General features: G+C 37.8%; 1 protein-coding gene across 7 annotated transcripts in view; it reads left to right on the top strand.

The window, feature by feature from the left end:
* ICA1 (islet cell autoantigen 1) overlaps positions 1-22,002 on the top strand; it is a 66,420-nt gene that overhangs the window by 37,561 nt on the left and 6,857 nt on the right. For 5 of the 7 annotated variants that reach the window (XM_038127381.1, XM_038127384.1, XM_038127379.1 and 2 more), the window contains 7 exons: positions 4,971-5,096; positions 5,279-5,377; positions 11,378-11,472; positions 13,488-13,537; positions 16,934-16,996; positions 17,111-17,152; positions 21,000-21,275. In XM_038127381.1, the coding sequence (XP_037983309.1) occupies positions 4,971-5,096; positions 5,279-5,377; positions 11,378-11,472; positions 13,488-13,537; positions 16,934-16,996; positions 17,111-17,152; positions 21,000-21,275 (751 nt within the window). The remainder of the gene's footprint in view (positions 1-4,970; positions 5,097-5,278; positions 5,378-11,377; positions 11,473-13,487; positions 13,538-16,933; positions 16,997-17,110; positions 17,153-20,999; positions 21,276-22,002) is intronic. The other 2 variants (XM_038127385.1, XM_038127383.1) reach the window with 1 other exon arrangement.

The raw sequence follows: 22,002 nt of genomic DNA, 5'->3' as shown, positions 1-22,002 counted from the left end.
AAGTTAGACTAAAAGCATCTGTTTCTCCTTCTATGCTGGAAATGCTGAGACAAAAATATACTGTATGTAAAGTGAGTACATTTATCCAACATAATTTTGGAGATGCTTCACTAGCTGAATTGTCCCTGAAATTACGCTACTACTGAAAATATATTTTGCATTTTGTAGGAGAGTGAAAGAAAGTAGTAACACAGATGTACTGTAGACAACATAAAGACTCCTTGAAAGTATATGGCCAATCTGTATTTTAGTAACTGAACATATTGAATAGAGTTTTTTAACTCCGTGTGAGGATTTATTTTTTTTTTTAGCATGCTTTAAGATTAGAATTTTTCTGTTTCAATAAAGATTTTTAGCATACTTGCTGGAAAGCAGCTCTGTGGAGAAACACCTGGAGGTACTGGTGGATAACAAGCTGTCCATGAGCTAGCAACACTCTTGTGACCAAGAAGGCCAATGGTATCCTGGTGTTCACTAGGAAAAGCATTGACAACAGGTCGGGAGAGATGATCCCTTTACTCTGCCCTAATGAGGCCACACCTGGAGTGCTGTGTCCAGTTCTGCGCTCCTCAGTGAAAAAGAGACATGCAGTTCCTGAATTGGGTCCAGTGGAGAGTGACAAAGATGATTCAGGGACTAGAGCATCTCTTATGAGGAAAGGCTGAGGGAGCTGGGCCTGAGCAGATGCTGGAAGAGGTGACTGAGAAAGGACCTAGTCAATGTCTCTTAAGTGTCTGAAGAGAGGGTGCCAAAAGGATGGACCAGGTTCTTCTCAGGGGTGCCAAGCAACAGGACAAAAGGGACTGGGCAGAAATTGATGCACAGGAAATTCCACCTGAACATGAGAAAGAGCAATTTCCAGTGCAGTTGGCCATGCACTGGAAGAGGTTGCCCAGAGAGGCTGTGGAGTCTGTTCACTGGAGATGCTCAAGAACTGCCTGGATACAATCCTGTGCTATATGCTCTGGGATGGCCCTGCTTGAGCAGGGAGGTTGAACCAGAGGATCTGCTGTGGTCCCTTCCAACCTGATCCATTTTGGGATACTGTTTAGGAAACTGTATTAGCAAGTATTTGCCCTTACAATCAAGCATTCTAGAACCTGACTTTTGAGCCCCCAGGATTTAGGATTGTAGCATTTCAGTCCTTTGAAATTATTTCAGGTTTGTCTGACATAGTTTATCAAGCTGTTGATTGAGTAAGATACTGCTTTCCAAATTAATGTTTTCTTGTGTGCTCTTTATGAATATTGTACTTAGGTCTTTGCATTGGGAAATTAAAGGCAGGTTGTGCCAAGTTGCTGCTTAGAAAAAGAGTAATAATCTTTTTTTATGTCAAGAGTACTGTAAGATTTTCTTGTATGATATAATCTCACATCTAGCACCTGTAGTTTCACATGCTTAGAATCTCATTTATTATAAAATGTTCAGGTTGTGTTTGGATCAAGGCAGTTCTTCTAGGGTCAGTAAAATCCTGACAGTTTTCAGACCAGGATTTTCAAGAAATTATGTATGTTCAGCATTAATAAATTTAAATATATGAATAAAAATTTGCAGTACAGAGACCACAATGAGGTTCTGTTTCTCATGTCTTAGAGAGTAATTGCAGAGAAAGGAGAAGATTAGTATGTATTATATCAGCTTTCCCCTGAGTAGAGAACCAAAGGTTCATTCTGATAACTTGTGTGATATTAAGTAGATTATGCTTTGTAAGCACTAAGGTTTAATACCTAACTCCTGAAGCCAACAAGTAATCTTAAAAGATGTCTAATAATAATAATTTCAATTGAAAATGCATTTAGTGGCACAGATAAAAAGCAAAAGGTCAGGCTGCTGTAGTGTGTGGTGTTCTTTCTTAGTTGTCCTGTACTGCTGCTGAAAAAAGGAAAATACTTCTGCTCAATAAACTTTCAATATATCAAAAAACCTAAAAGCATCCTTAATTTAATAGTTTTCATGATATCACATGTTTCCTGGTTGGTAAGAGAAATATGTAGCATTTGGTAAGGCAGCATTAAGTATTTGTATGAGCATGATAAACATAAGGGTTTGTATTCCACATTGTGTTGTGGACCACATCTTTCTCTTTATGAATGCTTTCGTTTTTAAAAGGGACACTGATACATGTTCAGTTAAGATAAATGCCGACCTTGTTCTTTGCTAAATGTCCCTGAAGAATGGATGCAGGAAGACTGCAACTCAAACTATACAAGTGCTTTTGTTTTATGATTTTTTTTTCCTTTCTTAAGGAGTTGGAGTAGGAATCCATAATTACATTTAGTAGTACTTCTTTTTTAAAAAATTGTGGCTCACCATCTCTGGCAGAGTATTTATAATCCCCAGAATTCATATTCTTTGCTTACTTGGACTTTAAGTCTACAAAGCCACAGCTGTTCTTACTGTGCTTTCACCAGTGCTGTGATACACCGAGTAGGAAAGGGACTCTGTTCTCAGCAGCACCATTGTAAAATATAGTTATAGATGTGACACATTTCCATTTACATCAGTTGAATTTCTCTGGATTTTCATGGCTGTAACTGAGATTAGTTTTTTCAAAGCCCAGCAACATCTCTTACTTAGATCCCTACCCATTGCAGCAATTCTTTGTGGCAAAAGATGCACATAATCCCATATTTGGATTTCAGTTATAAGTTCCTTTTTGCACAGGCGCGTGACTTTCTTCACAACTCTCCTTTTCACACTGAAGTTGTAACTGTGCTCTCAGCCACTTGCAGCTAAAGCAAATAAAGGATTTGAGGACCTAACACAGGACAAATGTCTTTATCCAGCACTGCTTCTACACTTCTCTTGCCACTGCTCCTATCTTCCTCCATTGCTGCTCAGTTTTGGAGGTCCATAAGCTCTTTACCCACATGCTGTTTGGACTAGACATATGTGCCTGGGATGGCACTCCTGGCATGCATAGCATGATGCCTTGCTTGGGCTTCCATCAGGCAGAAGCTAGAAGTGTGGCAGTCCTTGGGGATCCCAAACTAAGAAGCAGCCTCAGCTCATGCCAGTGTAACTCCGACTGGGTGGGGCGTTTCGTGACATTCCGCACCTTATAGTAGGTATCTTGGCAGTAGCTGCACCTTGCTTTCTGTATCATAGCTTAGCATTTGTCATGTTCGGCTGAGAAGTGGAAGCCGTTGGAGCCATTTCCTCATTCCTGAGGAAAATCAAATCTGTCTCCACCTCACTAAAACATCTCCTAACTACCTAAGAAGTCTTCCATCTTCTGGGGACACCTCTGTTTTTTGAACTCTCCAACACACGAAGACAACGAGCAAGTCATCAGTAAGATGTTTTACTCATGCTTAGAGCACTGGGTCCAGTCAGACATTTTAGTTGGCTTTGTTATTACTAGAACTCAAGATTTGTTCACTGATGGTTTGGTGGAGTTACCCTGGAAGACTTCCTCTGTTGAATGAATGCAGTAACCACAGAGCTGTTTTGTAGAGGTAGAGTAGCACTGCTCTTTACTAAGAAAAGAAAAAGTGTTTGCTTTTTTCATTTGGCATCATCTTTATCTAAATCTCACCTGTAAGATTCCGAATTTATGACAGATTTTGAATTGTGGTAGTTTCTTCTTTATGAACAGATTAGGCTGATTCGAAGTATTGCTTAAGCAGAACTGATCTGATCAGTGAAACAAAGTTGCCACGTGTCCAGCAATCCAGGAGTCCCACAATTTTTTTGAGTAGGTCACCTGATGAATTTGTGATACAGATCTTCGGCTGGTTTTCTGCCTGGTTGGAGGTCTTGTATACTCTGAGTTTGGGGAAATAAGAGCGGAAGTACAGTAATTATAACATTTCAGATGGCATTAAGAGATGTCTGTATTTGTTCTTGCTGCACAGTTCCAAATTCACTTCTGAAGATCAGGAACTTACAAGTTTGACAGATCTTTGACTGAGTTTGGGTATTCTGGACAAAATAGGTTTACTCTTCAAGTTAGGCCAGAAAAGGAAAGAAATGTATGATTTACTTCAGTAGTTTGTTTTCATTGTGAAACATTTTATTTTTTGGGTAAGTATTGTATTTCAACTATGAAAGAGTTATAGGAGATTCATTATATTTTGTGGTTTGATTGTTTCCCATTCCATTGGAAGAAAATGATAACAAATCTTTTTCACAGAATTTAAACAAATGCCTTTCATTGATACAATATTTTGGTAGTGTGCAAAGCTGTCACAAAAATGGAAAATCCTGGACACTAAATGTGTACATCTACCTTTTACCCTGATACCAAATCATGTCAGTGTTGCTGTCAAGCACGTGCAGTTTGTGGAACAGGCTGTTGTACATGTACTTAACGTACAGGTATATGTACTTAATAGGTGATAGAAAAATAATTTGAAAAAATGAAACCCCTTGAAACTGAAATTGTTAGTTCCTAGGAAAAGGGGGCTTGATATTTTTCTGATAGCAGAAAGCAGAAAAGGCACTCCCATTTCAGAAGGAGAACTTTATGAATGAAATTTTTATAGCGATCCAAAGATATTGATGTGCTGTATCATTGCAGACAGACTTTAAATTTTGTCAGTGTAATTTGTCTCTTGCTATAGGTACATGGAAATGTCTCTGACTGTGCACCGGTATATTATGTTGGAAACTTTTAGCTCCAAATTTGTTGGTTGGGCTTTGAATTTGTCTTTCTTGAAAGAGATACCAATATGAGTATCTCTTCCAGTTGTTCTCAGTGTATGTTTTATACTAATATCCATCATACAGAACAGGGGCAAGAAAACAAAAATTCTTCCCTGGATATATTACAAAAAGCAGTAACAAAAAGGATAGTAAGAGCACCGTTTATCAGCCAGTTTATCTTAAATTTCAGTGGGATTGATGAAAATAAAACTGTTATTGAGTCTGTTCAGTTGTCTGATTTCCCTAGAGGTTGTATTAGTTTGCTCTTTCCTTAAAAGTAGAGAAAAAAATCACTACATAAACAATTGTCCCTTTGTGTGAAGGTTCAAGCACAAGTGCGACACGCAAAACTCAACTTTGACAAACTGAAGACTGATGTCTGTCAAAAAGTGGATCTTCTGGGAGCCAGCAGATGCAACCTCCTTTCTCATGTGTTAACAACATATCAGGTATTCAAGGAAAATGTTGACCTCTGAAAGAATGTTTTCCTGTTAATGTGGCTTGTCAAGAGGTTACCATGGCAATATTCAACCATAAGAATATGTAGCTAGTGTTGGAGGGGAGATGGGAAATTTGCACTGAAAACAGATTTGTGTTAACATTGGCACTGAAATTTTACCCTGTCTTACAGACAACACTGCTTCATTTTTGGGAAAAAACTTCACACACAATGGCAGCCATCCATGAAAGTTTCAAAGGTTATCAGCCATATGAATTCACTATGTTAAAGGTAAGGAATATATAGATATATATGTTTGCCCAGTGATAACCAGTAAGAGATCATACAGAAAGCATACATTGATTTTTTTACATATATTTTCTGATACTTTTTTCCCTGTTTTGTCTTTTCATTTAAATACAGGTTTTCTGTTTAATGTCCTTCTGACCAGCCATGCTGGTGGGCTTTTTCTTACCTCCTGATGTTAAAAGGTTTCTGAAGATGTTTTTATGTTTGCTTTAATCCAAAACAATTTCAGTCTAATTTGTATAGGTAGCCTGTATTGTTGCTGGATATTTATTCTTCATGCTCTTTTGTATCTAAAAGTTTTATTGTTTTTTGAGCAACACATAGGATGTTTCAAGATGTATAACATTTGGATATCTTGGAGAGGAACTTGGAAAGAAAGTGCACCTGCTTTGGTGTACTCTTGTGATGGAGGAGGAAAGACATTTGGGGATGCTTTGTACCTTTTGAACTTCTCCTGTGAAACATTTCACCATGATTTAAATTTGAAATTAGGTTGAAAATCTGTGATAAAGAAATACCATCTATATTGAACCCACACATGTAGCAAGCAATCCCATGAAGCAAAAAGTAACTGTAAAAATGGTTGGGAATATTGTGGTGTGTTTAGGATGAAGCCTCTGTTATGAAAATCTTAACCAATTATATTGCTCACCTCCTGCACTGAAAAGATGTGATTTCCTGTTTTCCACTGATATGTATGCTGATAAATGATACTAATCAGGAGCTAGTTTAAAACTATAGGATTTTATGTAATTCTGTGCTTTCAGAAAACAGCTGCTTGAGAGTAAGACTGTGTTACTGCCTTTTAGTATCAGGGTTTTTTTTCTTTCAGTCTCTGGAGTGTGGGGTTATTTTCTATACCAAAGTCTTCTTCTACACGATCTCTTGTCCCCAGCAATTAGTTTCTGATTGTTTACATTAAATGATTGCTAAGGTGATTAAATCAAAATCTGGTGATTGCATCAGGTGAGATTGTGTTGCCTAAGAGAATAGATGTCTGCTGCTACTTCAGTTGCATTATTAGGGTAAGTGACCTCTGCTTGTCACTTCTGGAGGATGTGGTGAGTCCCATCTCACCTCTGCTACACTTGGGTGTGGAATAACAATAGATGATTATGGTTAGGGAACTGATCCCTACCAGTCATATTATATGTTTATGCCAGAGTAACCATATATTTAAAAGGAGCTGCAAACTGATTTTACATTGAGATTATGAGGTATTATTTTTTAATGAAGTATGGTAGATAGCTATAGCTGATCTAAGGTAGTATAGTTTCTGATGGAGAAACTTTTGGTCTAAAAATGTACGCATTGGAGATGCCATGTCTGTTGTTGACTTTATGCATTAAATTATAAATCAGAATATATACTGGATTAAAATATACATAAAATATTTCAATGTGCCCATCTCTACATTTAATTGGAAGTTACTTTTTTTAGACTATTTTCCCCTGCCTGATACCACAAAAAGGGTCTTTCTTAAATGGAAATTTTGAATTTGATGCTTGCAAATAATTTTTGTCTTTTATGATCCCATAAAAGACAAAATCTTGTTCATACAAATTAAACTGAATTAAACTAAGCATATGTGAATGTAGGATTAGTGATCTACTTTAAAACAAGAAACTAATACAAGTTAGTATTTGACTTAGATTGTTTTACTGAAAAATTAAGAGGTGCTTTGTACTAGAAAACTGCTATTTGTATTTTGTAGTATAAATATATATTTGTGTACCAGGTTTACCTCAGGAAAGAGACTCTGAAATGCCTCTCGGGATTGTTTCTGGAAAGAAAACATTGTCTTTAGAGATGTTTGCCAAACTCCCTTAATGAAAAGCAGCCCATTTGTTTTCTTTGCTTCAGGGTATGTGCAGAGAGCAGTGTAATTGTGCTATTGCAGCTGTATTTTGTAACTCTTGAGTTTTGTGCTTGATGAAAGATGATTATTCATGTGCTAACAACTCTATGTATAGTGATGTAAAAGTATCTGTTACTGTATCCATTGCTTTACTATTACAGATGATGGGCTGCTGTTTTGGTAAAGCTGTTAAGGTTTCATTGTCTTGAAATTAACATATATCAAATGAATTCAAGTTTATTTCAGGGGCTACTTTTCATGAATAATACCTTTTTCTAATTTCTGTTACCATTTCTTTGCCTTAGTTACTTAAATAATATTTAGTTGCATGTTTTAAATTTAAATGCTTGAATACCAAACTTGCTGAAGAGTTTGTATTAACTTAGAAATAATAGTTGCCCTGGCAAGGGAGTCAAAAGGCCAAAATCTCAGTGCATCTATTTATTTCTGTATGAAGTGGAACACTGCTTCCTGAGCTCCTTACATGGAGTACTCCCTTGGAGTACTCTGTCCAAACAGGTACTAAAACACTGTTGCTTCTGCTGACCTCTGCTGTAGTCTGGTATCCTCTTTTGTTTCTTTACTTGTAGACAAGATTGCCTATGATTTTGCATCTCTAAGGGTTTTGGGGAGGTGTGGTATTTCTTTTCTTGATGGCAGGAAATTCTGAGACAACCTGCTTTTCCTCTTCAGTTGTCTACCCAAATGAAATATGTTCAAGTTTTTGTCTCCTCAGTGCTGTTGCACTTTTTCATAAATGTTGTTACATCTTGGAATGTATGCCTGGCTCCTGAAACTGCCCTTGGCTGTGTTGCTTTGATTCTTTCTCTGTCAAGAAGTGCATTAGTTGTCCTAGGCACTTGGGAGGAGCTGTGGGTGAGCTGAGTGCAATGTCAACACTGCTGAGTTAACTGTGGAGGGCAGATTTTATGTGCAATCCAGATGATCTTGGCTTGACTTGAAAGCAGCTCAGATGCAGGTAAAGGAATTTAGTGAGTGAGTAGCAGTCAGAAATAGAGCCTGAGCTGGAACCAGAGTTAACTCCACAGTGGAGGAATCCCTTGTCAGCTTGGACACTTAGTCTGAGTCCTGGGAGCTAGTGAAATATCACTGGGTGACTTTTGGTGTTAGAGATGGACACATCAGGCAGATTGAATGATTGTGAACTTGTTCTGTTAGTGTGTAAGGTCTTACTCTGATTTTTATAGTAAGAGAGAGATCTAAGAAGCTGGGAAGATAGATTTCTGAATATGCAAAGGTCCTACTTCAAGCCACAAACGTGGTGTAGGTCACAACAAAATCCATTCTAGCCCATGTGAGCAGCCAGAAGACTGCTGTGAAGTTACACATCTGTGTGCTCTGAGCAGTCAAGTCAGGGCTATGTCCAGATGAAATGTGCTCTCTTTGGTCTGAACTCAGTCTGTGTTGTCATAACTCTTTTTAATCACTGTGCTTTCTAGATGGTGAGGCTTCTTCCCTTTCTTGTAATATAACCTAAAACAATTAAGAGAATATCATGGTTTTATTTCGATGCCTGTTGATAGTAGTGATCACATTACTGTGGGTTCATGTTTAGAAAATGGTTGACTGTGGCTTAACATTCAGTTTCATTTTATACTCATTCCCTAGCTTTTCTGAATCTTTTTGAAAAGATACCTCAGTTTGTAGTGAACCTCAGAATGCAGAGTAGAGGAAAATAATTTCATTATTTGGTATCCAATTTTGAGTCTGAATAAAGTTGTTACGTGGATATATTGCATCAAAATACAGTTTCTGATTATGGACAATTTTATAATAATCACCGTTGAAACCGAAGCTGTATTTCAGAGCTATGTTTGTTTTTTATGATACAGGAAATAGTAACTGCCATTATTATCATGCTGTTTCCTTCCCAAGGTACTTGTGAACTCCATTGCTATATGCTGTTTCCGTGGTTTGATCACAGTCCTTTAAATACGGATTTCCTGAAACACTGATAAAGGAAGCTTCTTAAAATATAGATCCTTAAAGAAGGATGCTTATTTCCCTGGGGGCTTTTTTATGAATATGCAGGCTTTACTTCTAATAATTTTCTTTAACTTGGATAGCTAGGCAGTGGTCAAAGTAATCTGGTTTTTGTTCAAAACCATTACAACCCTTTTGGAGCAAGCTCTGAGTGCTGTACTTGGTGGCACCACAACTGTTTGACCATCACCTCCTGATTCAGTGGGCTGTGTGTCCTGTTGTGAAGATGTCCAGGTGGTTCAAGTGCCCAAAGCAGCACAGTCCCCATAATGCAGAGCTGCTTTCTTTCTCTACACTGCACTTTTGTGCAAGAATAGTCGATACTTGTTGTTGAACTCTAGTCCAGGACTTCTTGGAGTCAATGGAATAATTCCCCTCAATTTTAATAGCACGAGAAGTGCAGTCTAATCAATGCCCAGTACATATGCAGGTAAAGGGTGACATCCATCCCTAGGTTATCTAGCTGAACTGGCCGGTGTCTAATTCAGCATCTGAGAAGTACACTTACATGTGATTCTGGGTAGCGACAGCATCAAGTAAAAAAGTGCCAACCACAGAATAAGGTTCATTTCTTTAAGGCTTTTTTTATTTATGTTTTTGTGACCTTCATCTTTTGACCATGTCTGCAGTGCTGAGGCTGCTTATGACAAATTAATCAGCAGTTCTCTGCAGAATTAGCTTGTTGGGGGGGGAAGCAACTGCAGCACATGACAAATCTAGAAGTTTAGTTTCTAATATATTGAAGTGTGGATTCCTTATACGGACAAATACTGAACTAAGCAGAAACTGGAATGCTCCTTCTGGGAACTCCTCTGTCCTGGTTAACAGGGCAGTGGAAACAAGACCTGCAGCATGTCTGGGAATGCTTTTGTTGTGACAGATGGGCTGGGCACCCTAACTTTTATTCAGGCAATTAGGCAGTGGTTTTTCATTTTACTTTTCTCATGAAACACATTCATGTTTTGTTCAAATTCCAGATCCAAAACCACTACATTTTTGTGGGTTTTAAGTTTGTATATAAGGTGACTTCTCTGTTTTACCCTTAGCTTTTCTTTCTTTTTTGGGGGGGGGATAGGGAAGGGGGTGGGGTGGGGGGGGGGGCATGAGGATAAGTTAGGGTGAGATGCACTACTATTACGATCAGGGCAACATTAATTAATTACTAATGGTCAAGACTATTCACATGTAACATGGTTTAATTTTTCAGAAACTGAGTTGGACTTTAGAAAGAGGAAATTTTTTTCACCTTCACAGCAAAACCATTTGATAGAGATGGACATACTTTCATTGCTAACATCTGCTTTACCTAATTACTGTGTTCCTTTATTTAACTTTTTAGACAGAATTTCTAATTGATACATAAGAGTAACAACTAGTAGTATATTTATCACTTCAGAATCAGTCTAAAATGCTTGTGTTGGCTTGTTCTCATCTCCAAATTTTGGTAATAAAAATGCTGAAGCTGCACTTTGATATCTTGTAGCACAGCCTTTCAGACTGCAAAGGGACAGTAGGGTTTCATAATAGCCCACCTGCCCTTCATCAACTGTCATCCAAGATTTTAACTCTTGTTTTCAGATTCAGGATACAAGCAGCATCTTCCCACTACCACTGCAGTTGCCAAGTTTGTATAAACAATTGTGGAGAGGAAAAAGAGAATAAATAAGAAAATAAGCTGTATGTGAGGAACAAACAGATGTAAAGAATTTATTTTTCTCATCTTAAAAAAAGGAGAAGAAGGAAAAAATAAGCAAATCCCCAAAATAGCAAAGAAACATGCCATCTGGCCTGCTTTGCACATGGTATAGATAGATTTACTTAGAAATATTGGAAATATTTACTAGAAGTATTCATTTAGAAATATTAGAAACAGAACATGAGTTTAGAAGTTGCCACATGTCACCTTCTTAAATAAAGTGTGTTCACAGTCTCAATTTAAATGAGTATCTTCTAATACTTTTAATTCTGCTTGAGTCACATACTGTTTTGAGATAGTATAAAACCATTATTGTTTGATTTCTCTTGTTTCTAGAATCAGGTTTGGTCTCAAATGACACACTTTAGCTTCCCTGATTCTAACTGGTTTTCTTCTTTACATTTATATTATGGTTTCGATCTAGAGCTTGCAAGATCCTGTGAATAAACTAACAGAAAAAGCAGAAAAGGAGGACCAGCAGATTGAGAGCACCAACTCAGTGGAAGATCAGCAGAGCCAGTAAGTCACATATCCTGTATATCAAAATAATAAGTATTTTTGTCTATAATCTGCTTCCTGGTTGCTAAAGTCACCAAACATAAGTAGAGATACAGACACAGCTAGTCTAATTCTACTGGTTACCTCAATACAAAAATTCCTGAAATGTTATAATGTGTACATCAAACCTAATAAACTTTATGGTGAAATCAAGAGCTTTAAAAAGGCCCATAGAACCCTTACGTGTTTTTCATCTTTTCTGGTCTTCTTTTAATTTTTTTCAGCTTTTGCTTCATTTTTTCTTTATTAAAAGAAATGGTAAACAACTATACATGGGAGAAGATATATGAGCATTGTATTTCTCCTTTCAGCAGCATCTCCTTTCACCTGGAAATAGGATATAGATTACTGATTGCTCCAAGTAGCGATTAGTTTTTGTAATGTATACAGCATCAGTTAGTAATCCAATGAAGCAGTAGGTACTTAGTATAAAGTACATCTGAGTGAGCTGATGCTGTCAAGTTTTGAGTTACCTGTACCTCTGAGCTGAGAGAGACTTATGAATGGGCTGCTGTGGGGAGTGGAGAACAGGAGAAAGAGATGTGATCCCTCCCCTACCTGACCGTCAGGATTCGGTTGCCAGGGGATGTGCAATGTTGATACAATCCTGCTGCCACCTGTTGTTTTGACTATCCCTGCTTAAATGAAGCACCCAGCAAAGGATCAGTTGTCAAAAAGCAGAGAACAGCTTGACTGATTGGTGGATTTTGCTTGGCTGTTTATAATAATGGATTTTTAAGGAGTTCAGGTTTTCAGTCATTTTTCCAGTTCAGACTCAGAACCACTGACCAATTCCACTTTATAAATTGGTCAGATTTGATGCTGTTGATATTAGAAAGGACTTGACTAAGTACCATTTGGTAGATGTTTGTCTCCACTTATTTCCATCTGTGTCATCTCACGTGACAGTAAAAGAGTTTAATAAATAGCTCTCTCCTCAGTGTTGGATATAAAGTTCTAGAATAAATGTGTGATTTATGCAAGATGTGTGCGTTGGCACCTACCAGGAAATGCATCAGATGCCATGTCATGGTTGTACTTGTGTTTATTTATGGATTATCTTTGTCCTTGTCTGGCATAAAAGTGAGGGACAAAGTATATCACCTTTTTGCTGTCTAAAACCATAAACAAACATCTGAGATTCGAGAAGAATTACACAAGACAAAGTTTTTTAAATCCTCACGAATTTTCCATTTTCACAGTAAACATTCATTATACTAGAATTTGGCCTGAATCTAATTTTCCTCTACCACAGTCCTACCCCTAAGAGCAGGGGAGGTGTCTTTTTCTGTCCTGTCACTAGAGTGTAGGAGGAATGTGCCCACTCAGTCCTTTTCACCACATCCGCCTTGTGGCTGCTTCAGTCCCTACTCCTTGAATGGCTTTACACAAAGTAATAGCAGTTGGAAAGTGTGGGTTCTTCATTGGAGAGATCAACTCTGTATAAGAATTGCACATTAACTCCACCTTTTTTTTTTTCCCTATTGAGAGCTTTTTTCCATCAACACTGCTGATCTGTTATTTTAGAAATCTGCTGACATGGGGCAAAACTGTCCCGACTGTTGATTTTTAATTAGTTGCTGTTAAAAAGAGAAGCACAAAGTGGTTGGTTGCCATTTTTGGGGAGAAGGAGGGGGAGAGCACTGGGGAACAGTTGTAGCTCCTTCATGATAGCTATGAAAGACCAAATGTGCAAATGCAGAGTACACAATACTTTTCAGTAGAGGTTGAGTCAGACTAAAAAATAGAAGCTGATAGGATTTGCCAGCTCAACCTAACTTTCTTTTTCAACAGACCTGCCAATGAAACAATAAAAGGTAACAACAGACCAGCAAATGCAAGAGTCCATCTGTTATTACAGTTTATTTGTTAATGATATGAATCTGTAATGATTTTACCAAAAAGAGCAAAATGTATTGTTATTTTAGAGCCTTGGAATTATTTTTTCAATTTTTTTCTTATTCTTTCAAATTAAGGTTGATTTCGTTAGATGACGAGAGCCATACCAAGGAATCGAACTATTCAGGTATTTTATTTCAAGTTATCATAACTCCGTAAGTGCTGTAACACTTAGGGGTTTTTTTTGTTTGGTTTGGTTTATTTTCTGTATCAGCTTCACCCAGCAAATCCCTACAAATGCATAAAACCAAAGGCCAGGAGAATCTGTTAATCCATTACATGTTACATCCCACTGCATTTCATTCAGTCATTCTTAAACAGGTCAAATAGCTTGTGTTCCAAAGTCTGATTCTTACATGGGGCATGTATCCTTCAAGAAAGGGATCTGCAGTTTAGTAGGTGAGACAAGGGAGGTGTGCCATTTAGCTCACTAGTTTGTTCCAGTCATTAAACTGTAGTCTGTGAAAAACTTGATGAATTCAGTGGAACTTCTGCCCAAAAGCCAGGCAAGATCATACTCAGCTGCCGCCAGTGACCTTGTGTGTTGTTATTACCCAGTGACACAGCCAGGCTCCAATTGGAAGTGCACTGAGAAAGAAAGGAGGGAATAGATACTAGTGATAAAAAGGGAAATTCTGAGTACATACTAAGAAGCAAGTGCTTGCAGTGAGGGTGGTGAAGTATTGGAAAAAGTGGAATCTTCATCCATGGAGTTCTTTAAGATGATCTAACTTTTTCTACTAAATTAATGGAGAATAGTTTTAATATGTTATATTTTATCCTTTATTAACATACTTATAAGGTACTACATGAAAGTCAAGACTACTGTCAAATCTTTATTTCAGTGGGTTAATGGTATTGAGTCTTGAACTCATCATCTCATCTTTATTTTTGAAGTTTTTGTTTCCACTCCACTTTACAACATCCCTTTTCTAATATGAAATACATAGCTGGACAAGAGATTTCTGATGTTCTCACCTGTCATGTTTCTAGAAGGAAAAATCACATTACTGTTTTTATATGCAAGAAGAACATCCCATTTTGCTGCGACATCAAGTTTGAAGCTCGTATCTGAATACAGTATTTACCAAGACTCAGTTCCTTTTCATCATAGCTTTCCAGGATTCATTTGTCCTTTCTACATCATGGCTTATATTCCTTAGTCCTGGAGATGTAACTTACAGTTTGGTGATATTGAATTCTCCCAGCTCTGACTACCGCAACCGAATGAGTGGACTGACTGACCACCTCTAATAGTCTGTTAGTTGTTTGCACATTTTTTTTCTAGAGTGATTTTGTGTTTACTTCCAGATGACTGCTAAAGCCATTGACTAGCAATGGATAAAACAGTAAGCCTTGCAGATCTAAACTAGAAACACTTCTGCTTTGCAATTATTTCTCCTAACAACGTGTTTTTGACGTCTGTTAGTTGTCACATTCCTAATCTATTCAATATGTTCGTTATAGATGTTACACAGTGCTAACTTTTCAGCTGGAAGGCTGTGCAGTGCAAAGTCAAGTTGTTTCTAAACAAATATCTTTACTGAAAAAAAGCTCATAGTTTTATCAAAGAATTGAATTACCTGTTTTTTTTCAACTAGGTCTGCTTTCCATGAAATTGACAGTAAATTACTAGAGGAGCATTTATTATGCTCACGTTCTTTTGCTGGATGCCATACTGAATGGCATTCCATTAATCTTTTGACTGGGAGTAATGGTGATCTACCAGCCTGCAGTAACTTACAGTTATTTGAGTCACTCTGTTTAGTTACGGTTCTTTGGGTGTTTTTTTGTAATAAAGACACATAATTAGAACTTTCCCAGTGTTTGAAGTTTCACCCGATATTTTAATATATATAGGTACAAAATCTGACTTCTGTTTTCTTAGCAGATGTTTTCTAGAATCTCAGTTACTTACGGACTGTAAAATATTTCACCGTAATATAATCTCTTGTTCTGTCTCTTTCTTCATCACCCCTAAAAGGAACTGAAGTGTTTTGAAATATTTCTAACTGTCTTCTAAATTTTTCCATCTTCATACACCGGCAGATCTGTGCCATTGCTGAGATTTTTTTTCTTGAATTACCCTCTATATTCTAAAGTCATACAGATACAGTGCTTCTAGTGAGGGAGCTGTGTTGCTTCTTAGTTTTCCTCACCAATTACTTTTACTTCATAACTTCATTTTTTTATTGTTTGCTCTGCATTTTCCCTTACTGTGCTACAGATGTCTCTAAGATTGGCTCAGTCATGTTTACCACTCAACTAAGGCAGGCTTTGGGCAACAGTTGTACCTTTTTCATTACAGAATTGTGGCCATCCATATCCCATCTGTCATGAACTTCTCTTTCTGATTTTCTTTTCCCCTCTGCCAGACAATTTAGGGTTGGGATTTTCCCCTTTAGCTTTGTGCATTGTGCTTTTATGAAAGCATCATATATATTAGTTCATATGTTTTTATCCCTCTGCTGCCTATATCTATATAGAGTGTAATCAGCTGATTCTTATGCTTGGAGCACATTTCTGTCCTAGCAAAGCCTTATGGAGATAATGATACAAACAGCAAGCTGTTCCGTTTCCTTTATTTCTAAACACACCTTGAAGTTTCTCTTGGAAGGGATTGGAAATTCTCTTGAAAGAGTTTGGGATTCAGTTTTTACTTCATAGAAGAGAATTCTATTTCACTTTTCCAGCCTCTTGTGGGAGGCTTCCAGCAGACGGGCCTTCCAGTTCTGGCAAACCCTAAACCCTTCCTTTGCTCTTTGAGCTACAGACTTAATTGTCTAGGAGCTAGATTTCCTCAACAGTTAATAAGGGAGAAAAAGGCATATTCAGCAGTAACTCATCCCTCATGTTTTGCTACGTCTTAAATGGAGTTAATCACCTATGAGAGGCATCTTTCTCTTCACTGATAAACAGAATCTAGATAATTGTTTTGATTTCAGGTGTCATCTAAGAAACTTGCTGAGCATTTAAGCCATGTTTTGCCACCTCTAATAGCCTATAACTCTCAGCTCAACATTTTACTCCCCATTGGTCTTAGTCCATTTATTTCCCTGCAGAGGAGATGCTGTTACTTACATCCTGACTTGGGGTACCTTGGGTGAAGACTTCTTCTTCCTGTTCCCAGAGTTTGTGTCTTGAGAAAGAACACATTGTAAGGAAAGCAGTTTAGAGAGTGATAAAGTTACAGCACTTTTTTTGCGTTCTCCTGGCCTAAGTACAAGCCTCTAAAATAAATTTCTCTGCTGCTGGAGGACTGATTGTTGCAGTTGCCTTAGTTGGGTGCACTCAGCCTGGAGAGGGTAGTGTAGCAGGTAGGGACTCGAAGATCTCCCTAAGGTTATTATTCAGAAATTTGCCACACTTTGAAATGCTTGTACCTTGGATCTTTCATTCATTGTGACCAGACTCATTTAAAACATGAATCCCAACAACCATTGCATGTTGACCCTGTAGTGGTGTTTATAAGCGTGGTCTACTGCCAAGTGCAATTTGACGTATTTATGGATCTCAATTACAGCTGATGATGGCAAGGATGTCATCTCCACATTACAAGGACATTGTAACCACGAGCAGAACTCAGGTGAAGACATTGAAAGCTATCTTTACATGTTTACACACTGATTGTCATTGTACTGCAGATCTTCCTTTGCGGCTTTTAATTTTTCTGTATTTGTTGTTTGGGTTTTTTTTTTAGGTGCTATAGATGACTTATTAGACCTGCAACCTGAAGAAAATGGTATGATATGATTGTGCATATCTGTTTCATCTGTTTCATTTGCTTTTCAATCGTAGTAGCCAAGTATACTTTTAATTTTAGATCTTAATTTATTTCACAGTCTGAAAGGTAGAATGAAATTATTCAGCTGCAGTATTTAAATAGTGTTAAAGGAAACTCAGCAGAGACACTATTCCTGATGTTACTATATGAAGTAAACCTTATTGGGGATAAAATGTTTATACCAAGATGAGGTAGACTGGACTATATCCTCTTTGCCGAACTGAAGTAGGTTCCATTGTAAACCTTACCCCTCCTGTAACATTTCACAAATTTTTCATTTTGGTTTTTCAGTTGTTGTGCTACAACTCTTGGCAATACACTAGTAACCACAAGATTTTGTGTTAAAAGTGTACATATCAGAAACAAATAATGTCGTCTTCTTAAAACCGTGTAAGAACTGGTGACTTCTTTCAGACAGAGAGTTAATTAAATCCATGGTGCTGTCCTTACACTTCTGTGAGATCCCTGACAGCTCAAGGGGATGTGCTGTTTTACCAGATAACATATGAAAAACTGGGTTAAAATTTTATAAGTTTTCATCAGAAGTTAGTGTGTTGTCTGTAATTTTTCAATTGCTTTACACTCATATATCTCAGAGGAATGAGTAAAAAAACTTCAATAACCATAACAATTGTGGCAACTCAAAAAGCAAATGAAGCGAAGAAAAAAATCCCTTTGTGTGGTTTAGTCAGTCAGACTGAGAGTATTTGAGGTATTTAAAGCACTGCCTTCATGGTAGGTAAGGACATTTGCAAACACCTTGACTTTGGATTTGCCACGGGCAGTGTCTTGCACTGGGGGGGAAATTACCCATGTGGAGAATCACCCATGAAGGCAGGCACCAGGAAAGTTCTTCAGCTGTCTGCAGAAGCAGCCCTAATCTGTGAATAGATAAGGTAACAATGACCTCTTTTCTGGTTAATAAAAATGACCTCTTTTCTGTGGTTAATAAAAAGATCGATGCGTGTCTGATAGTGGCATTTTTTTTCTTCTGGTTTTCTTCTTACTCAGTTCCATTCCTTGTTGGGCCTTCCTAGTGGATATACAAATAATACATACAATTATTGACCATACAAGCTTAGCTGTGTCACGTCTATTTTTTTTTTACCTAGAACATTTTTTTTTTAACCTAAACAGTGAAATTAATGCAAAAACTCCTGTGGGGTGTCTGCATTGGCTAAGGCAGGCTATGGCACTGTTACAATATCAGCCATTTGCCCTAATTTTACACATTAGCTAGCTTTAGGCTAATGAATATTGTACTATTTTAAGTGGAGCAGTATAGGTAGAGGTACATTTTTATGTGTGTTTCAGAAGGAAGTCTTTATCATGTGTTGCCAATCATGTACTGTTGTAAATATTTTTAGTTTCTCTTCCCTTTTTGTTTAACAGCAACAAAACAATGTAAGTTTACAAAGGAATAAGGAATTGTGAGCATTGCTACAGACTTGTTCAAACAGAACAGAAAGAATATCGTCACGTTGTTCTTTCAGTATTTTAATGGAAGGGTTGGATTTTTTAATGGGCATTTATAAAGTTGGGGCAGCATGTGCAGACCGAAAAAAGGATTTTGACTGAAAATGGGCAGTGAAAACAGAAACAGGAAAAGAAGTAATAGAAGATTTACGGGTAAAGTGAGAAAGTCCCTATCATTCTAGTAATCTAGCAGAGATACCACATGAGTAATATCTCGGTAAGCAAGCCTGGTTTCTAGATAACCTTTATTGCAAACAAGAGTAAAACCTGCTGCTGCTGCTTACTCAGAGCAGCCTGAGCCTGAACACACCCTATCCTGCCCTGCCATGGCTGCACAGTCCCCACAGGAAGATCAGGAAGATTGCTGAGCCACAAAATGTGTCACTCCTCAGATTTCTGGTGGCCGTACACCCTGCAGCAACACCTGACTGCTCTTCACATGTAAAGCTTTGTGTTGTACTTGCTCCTAAAGTCAAGATGGGGCTCCTGCAGTGGTTCCCCAAATGAAGCAGAGCTTGTCTCTGAGCTGTGCTGCTGCATTTGTTCCGTTCAGGGCACTTGTGGTTATGTGTGGTGTTGGTGCTGTGTCGTAGCAGCTCTGCTACAAATGCTGCTCCCTTTGCATCTCCCCCTGCAAGTTCATGAAGGGGCTTCCTGAGAGCGGCTTTGAGGTGGTGATGCCCCAAAGAGCTCAGAGTTCTTAAGGGCCTTTGAAATAGCAGGTGTGTTTCCCCTATGGGAGGATTTACCCTTCTGTCTTACCTGCTGAATAACTTGGGGGAATTGGAGGTGCTTGGACAATGTTAATATTCTTTGCTCTTTATCTGAAGATGGGAAAACAGCCTGAAAATTCTTAAGAATAAATTGTTTTCTGTGGTCTAGGGAGAATTGTTTTTTTGTCTAGGGAGAACATCAGGAGAATTGACATGTTTCTAATGTTTCTATTTCTAATTTTTAGGCCCTGTCAGGGAGTACAGAGGTATATCAAAATGTGAGTTAGAAAGCAGTTGAATCTCACAGCTGACTTCAGTAATGAATAAAATAATTTTAATTTGTGTTGGTTTATTTGTTTCTTAGTACGTAGGTGTGTGCACTGACGCATGAGCCTATTTTAAAACACAGTTTTGTGCTTTTTTTCCTCCTCTGACTCAACTTCAACCATTTAATTATAAATTATTACAGCTGTTGCCAGGAGACTTTTCTGAGAAGGCTGTTGAGTTTCAGGAAAATGGCCTGTTGCAAACACTTGCAACTGTCAGTCTTTTATCCCAACCCGGAAGGGTTAAAAGCATTTTGTAAGTTGAATGCAAATTGGAGAGTTCAGCTGATTTACCAAAACTTTGGAAAACTGAAGTTGCTTCTGTGCCTTACCACAAGTTTGAAACAAGCATAATTAAGATAAATTGATCTGGATTTCAGGAATGTAACATTCTCAGCCTTGTTAACCACCATTTTTGTCATCTGCAGACTTCCACAGCGGAGCTCCAAATACTTCCAAGTAAAATAGCACTTGGGGGTCCTTGATAGTTCTTCAACTCTCCGAATGTTTTGGGAAAGGATAATGATCCTCGTTACCAGTTTCATGTATTTTATATAACTATTTAACATTTCTAAAATAGGAAAAAATTGTTTTTAAGGAGCAGTGGCTCAAGTGATCTAAGAGCTTCTTCAGCTGCAGTTCTGGTGCTGGAAAAACTAGCACAGGGAATCAGAAGGAAAGTGAGCCCCAATTATTTCTCAGCAGTTTATGAGAAGAAAAAAAATACTACAGCGTTGGTCAGCATAGAAATCTAACTCTGTGTGATAAACTACCCTTTTTTATGGGGAAATACCCCATAAAAATAATTCCATATTATCCAAAATACCCCATACCAATAATTCAAGCATTGATCAGAAGGTCATACGGGAGATCTTAAATCCCCAAGTCTTATTTTTTTTTAGTTTATAGCAACCTGGGGGTGTTTTGAGACTTTCATATAATGTTTTAAGAGGCAACATAAAAGTAGTATTTTCCAATTATTTAAATATTAGACTGTGTAATGATTTTGGTGTGTTTAATAGATTTTAAGCACACTTGTAGTATTATTTTCAGTGAGAAGGGAGTGCTAACAGCAGTGAGGTTATCTAAGATAATGAAGGAATTGTTTGTTGCATAAGGTATAAACTCAGATGTCCAAGAGAATTGAGTCAAAAAAAGAAAATAAATATTCATGCAAAAATATTCCATCTCACTTAACATACCTAGCCTAGATGGCCTATGTTTTTTAAATTTCCTTATTTACTTTGTCTAAAAAAAATTATTTATCTTAACTCTCTTGTTCTGAGACAGCTTCAAAAGAAAAGTTTGTGAGATCCTTGGAGCCAGAACTTGGTGATAAGGATGACATGGTATTACTAAATGAGATCCTCAACGCCTCCTCCCTGGATGAGGGGGAATTCAGCAAAGAGTGGACAGCTGTTTTTGGACAGGCTGCTGATCTCACCATGAACTCTTCAGCTAGAGATGGGGAGAACACTTCATCATCTGCAGTACCAGCACCATCGGGCTACTTACCCTCACAGCTGCTAGACCAAAACATGAATGACTTGCAGTCATCCTTGCATGGTGAGAGCTCATCTTGTTCTGTCAGTATGTTGGGATTAGGCTTTAGAGTATGGTTTTCTGGTATGTAGAAGTGTGGTGAAAGTTTATATTGTGCCATGGCTGCAGAAATTGTGCCTGAAATTAAAGCAGACTATGGCCTAGAGAAAAAAACACATGAGTAACTTACTTGTTTTTCTAGCCCTTCTCATTCAGGGTTTGAATGAAGTACCCAAAACCTAAAGTTAAGATTACTGTCTTGAATGTTTTCATTTATTTTTCTGAAATGTTCTGTAGAACTTTGAGATCTTTTTTTTTTTTCCTGAAACAGAAAATATGTTTGAGTGGGTTTTTCTGATTTAATCACAAGTGCTGTCTCTGTTAAGGGGCCAAGAAACCAAAAATGATTTACTGTATTTTGTCTGGGAATACTATTTTTAAACCATGTAGTGAAAATCAGTTGCCTTTTTTTAATTTTTTTTTTTATCCAAGCATCCTATGCATTGGATGTAGGGATACGGGTCAGGCAGAATGGGTTGTCTCATTATATCAACCATATAGGTGGATTTCTCTTGCAGGCTGGTTACTGATGCAACTCTCTCTCTCCTCTTTCTTCTGTGCTGTTAATTCTCTTGGCTTTTGCAAGCTACTTCTGGGGAAAAGAGGGGAACTAGGGCAGAGCTTTCCTGCTGCTGCTTTGGCCTTGAGGAAGGAAGAGAGGGAGGAAGGCAGGCTGGTGATAAACAGGCAA

Source organism: Motacilla alba, chromosome 2 (assembly GCF_015832195.1).
Source record: "Motacilla alba alba isolate MOTALB_02 chromosome 2, Motacilla_alba_V1.0_pri, whole genome shotgun sequence".
Classification (NCBI taxonomy): domain Eukaryota; kingdom Metazoa; phylum Chordata; class Aves; order Passeriformes; family Motacillidae; genus Motacilla; species Motacilla alba.
The sequence above is the reverse complement of the archived record's forward strand: the minus strand, read 5'-3'. Positions and strand labels throughout refer to the sequence as shown.